General features: G+C 32.2%; 1 protein-coding gene across 1 annotated transcript; it reads left to right on the top strand.

The window, feature by feature from the left end:
* The first annotated feature begins 1,040 nt into the window (after positions 1 to 1,040).
* Positions 1,041 to 3,381, top strand: LOC123214997 (pectinesterase). The gene is made up of 2 exons (XM_044635024.1): positions 1,041 to 1,988; positions 2,404 to 3,381. The coding sequence occupies exons 1-2, from the start codon at positions 1,112 to 1,114 to the stop codon at positions 3,066 to 3,068; spliced, it is 1,542 nt and encodes a 513-aa protein (XP_044490959.1). The 5' UTR covers positions 1,041 to 1,111; the 3' UTR covers positions 3,069 to 3,381.
* Positions 3,382 to 3,658: the final 277 nt, after the last annotated feature.

Here is a 3,658-nt window from a genome sequence, read left to right as displayed (position 1 = left end):
CTTAATCTAAAACCTGTAGCTAATGTCATTCAAAATCAACAGACACAGCTGTTCTCCGATTCCTTTGTAGAAAAATGTAAAACTTCGCCGTCTATTGTCAATTATCTATAATTAATTAAAAGAGGTCCAAACTTTAAAATATTTCGAAATCCAGCACACCATGATATTCATACGTACCTTAAAGTCGCACCCGTTTTAGAATCCTTTGAACAAATGGTTTTGTTTTTAAAAGACAACTGGCGAGAAAACGAGAGATGATGACTAGGGGTGGATGCTGACATGGGTCGAATTCAGTCACTCTTTCGCTCGAGTTAACTCGATGTAAACCGTATCGTTTTATTCAAATAATATATAAAATTATTTATTTGAATTATATGTTTAAATTAAATTGAATCATAAATTTGAACGATGAATTCGAATTAATCCAAACTATGAATTCAAACTATCAATTCAAGTTATAAACTCAAGTTTAATTCAATTTAAAAAATAAGTCAAATCTTTTAACTTAGATTCAATTTAAATTTGAATAAAATAAATTCAAACATAACTAAATCGAATTGAGTTAGCTTTCGAGACTGAAGTTTATTGATATAAAAATCTTGCTCTTATTTATATATAAAATTATATATATAATATTATTATTAGTAATATATATTAGTCCACTACATGTAAACTTAAACAACACGGGGAAGATTCTTATTTCAAGCAAGCATCATGCATTGGCCCAAGAGTGTTGAAAAAAAAAAAAAACCCTAATGTGTGCCAAATATGTATATTTTTTAAATAATCAAAATTTTATTTATATTTTTTGAATAAATAAATTTAAAATATAATAATTGAACTTATAATTATTATATAATCAAATGAAAATTTCATAAATGTAATAAAATTATAGTCCATATTTTGGCTTTAAAAATTTTAATGCCCCACCTATATTAATAACCTTGAATTCGTGTCCCAACGATCTTTGAAACACCATCTACCGTCTAAAAATAAAATAGTAGTACCACAAAAGTACACCAAATGTGCGGCCTATATAAACACCCTTTTCTTTTGGCCATCTTTTCATGTTCATAACAAAGTTGATATCAGAGCTTCAAGTTTTGCTCTAATGGATATTCGATTCCTCCCAATCTTTATTTCTTTTTTCCTATTTTCTTCTCTGAAACTTGTGCCTGCAATCACAATAACTTCTTGCAGCAAAACCCCATATCCCAAAACATGCGACTACTACATGGAGAATAATTTCTTAGCCACCCTCAAGCTCGACCAAACCAAATTATCCTTTCACAACTTGATCCTCAAGGTCACCTTGGACCAATCCGTTAAAGCTCACGAGCACATTTCATCAATGAACTTAAGCTCTTTCAACAAGCTAGCCAAATTGGCTTGGAAGGATTGTTTGGAGCTCTATGAAGATACAGTCGACAATCTAAACCGTTCGATGAGCTCTTCAAATCCTGTTGATTCCGTAACATGGCTAAGCGCCGCCATTGCAAATCAACAGACGTGCGAAAACGGGTTTACTGATTTTAACTTGGGGCATTATCTTGAATCATTACCATTGATGTTGACTAACTTCTCCCAATTGGTTAGCAATTCCTTGGCAGTGACTCAATCCACTGTCCAATCGGACACAACTGTGAAAGTTGGCGGTCGACGCTTGCTTGTGGATGAATTTCCGTCATGGCTTTCCGCGGCTGACAGGAAACTGTTGCAATCAGCCCCACCGAAAGGTGACATTGTGGTGGCGCAAGATGGAACCGGTGAATATAAGACCATTTCTGAGGCTGTGGCAGCTGCAGCTAAGAGAGGTGGCGGGAGACGAATGGTGATCTATGTTAAAAAAGGAATTTACAGAGAAAATGTGGAGATTAAAAGAACAGTGAAAAATATAATGTTATTGGGAGATGGAATTGATGCTACAATTGTTACTGCTAGTAAGAATGCCAATGGGGGCACCACAACTTTTCGCTCGGCCACTTTTGGTAAGCTCTTTATAATAGAAGATAACATATACTAATATTCATGATGATATAATTAAATAATTTTGAAATTAAAAAATTAAATTAAATTACACTTCATTGATAAGTATATTATTAAAAATTAAAAATTTATTTAATTTTAATAAATAATTATTAAAATCCTAAAAAAGATATTTATAATGATCAAATATTATTTCTTCTTTTCTTTGCAGTGATACGTAAGATTTCGCATGATATTTTATAATAATAACAAGAATAAGATAGGGATGAACATATTATTATCAAATTATTAAACTTGCACCCTTTCTTCACATCATGCTGTCGATATTTTGGCAACGATAAAGCAAACATTATTTTCATAATGATAATCTAATAATTATTTTATTATTAACTCATTCTGATTTTCAAATTCTTGTAGCTGTTACTGGAGAAGGCTTCATAGCTAAAGGCGTGACTTTTGAGAATACAGCAGGACCTCAGAACCATCAAGCTGTGGCTCTCCGGTCAGGCTCCGACTTCTCTGTCTTTTATGGTTGCAGCTTCAAAGGCTACCAGGACACTTTATATGTCTATGCTAAACGACAATTCTATCGCAACTGCGACGTTTATGGAACCCAAGACTTCATATTCGGCGACGCTGTGGTGGTGCTTCAAAACTGCAATATTTACATCAGAAAAAGCAACCAGAAGAACACTGTCACAGCGCAGGGAAGAAAAGATCCAAACGAAAACACGGGTATAATTATTCACAACTCTCGTATCACAGGTGAAGGCTCCGGTGAAAACTACCTGGGTCGACCGTGGAAACAGTATTCTCGAACAGTGATCATGAAATCTACGATCGACAGTTTGATTAATCCCGCCGGTTGGTTGCCGTGGAGCGGCAGTTTTGCTTTGAACACTCTTTATTATGGAGAGTATATGAACACTGGAGGTGGGGCAAGTACTAGTGGGAGAGTGAAGTGGCCAGGCTATCATGTGATAACTAGCCCAACGGAGGCCGGAAAGTTCACCGTGGGGAGCTTTTTAGCTGGGAATTCGTGGCTTCCGTCCACCGGAGTACCGTACGATGCTGGTTTATGAAGCAGGAAATAATGCAAAAATGGGAAAGATCAAGAATTTGTTAATAAAAACAATACGCCAAATGTGCGTATTAATTTATAGAATATTATTATATGTATAATTTTTATATACAAATAATAATATATCATCATGTGATTAAATAATTAAAAATTGAAAATAAAATAATATTTAATTATATGATGATATATCATTATTTATATATAAAATTATGTATATAATTTTATTGTTTGATTGAAAGCAAAATCATGTTAAGTTGTCAACTTGTACGTACTCTTAATTGTAATAATAATACAAGTCGTGGTACGTTGTTTCATTTTAGCTCCTTCAATCAAAATTTAATCAGAATGTTGCAATTGAAAGAGAAAGGAAAACTTACCTAAAAATTAAAAAAAGAAAAGAAAGGATAAAAATCAAAATGAAAGTAATATTATATATATAAATAAATTATATAATATTTTATGTATAATTTGATGTTTTAGTATTTGATTAAATTATTTTAAAATAAGAAAAAAAATAAAAAATCATATCGTCAAATCATAATTTACCATATTAAATTTTACAAAAAAAGTTATATAATTTTGTTAGTAGAT

The sequence above is a fragment of the Mangifera indica genome, chromosome 4, assembly GCF_011075055.1.
Source record: "Mangifera indica cultivar Alphonso chromosome 4, CATAS_Mindica_2.1, whole genome shotgun sequence".
In the NCBI taxonomy this organism is placed as follows: domain Eukaryota; kingdom Viridiplantae; phylum Streptophyta; class Magnoliopsida; order Sapindales; family Anacardiaceae; genus Mangifera; species Mangifera indica.
This window is presented reverse-complemented; position numbering and strand designations above follow the sequence as displayed.

Coding starts and splice junctions, on each gene's coding strand:
- LOC123214997 (XM_044635024.1), top strand. CDS start 1,112: ATGGATATTCGATTCCTCCCAATCTTTATTTCTTTTTTCCTATTTTCT. Junction 1,989..2,403: donor TTTTCGCTCGGCCACTTTTG/GTAAGCTCTTTA, acceptor AAATTCTTGTAG/CTGTTACTGGAGAAGGCTTC.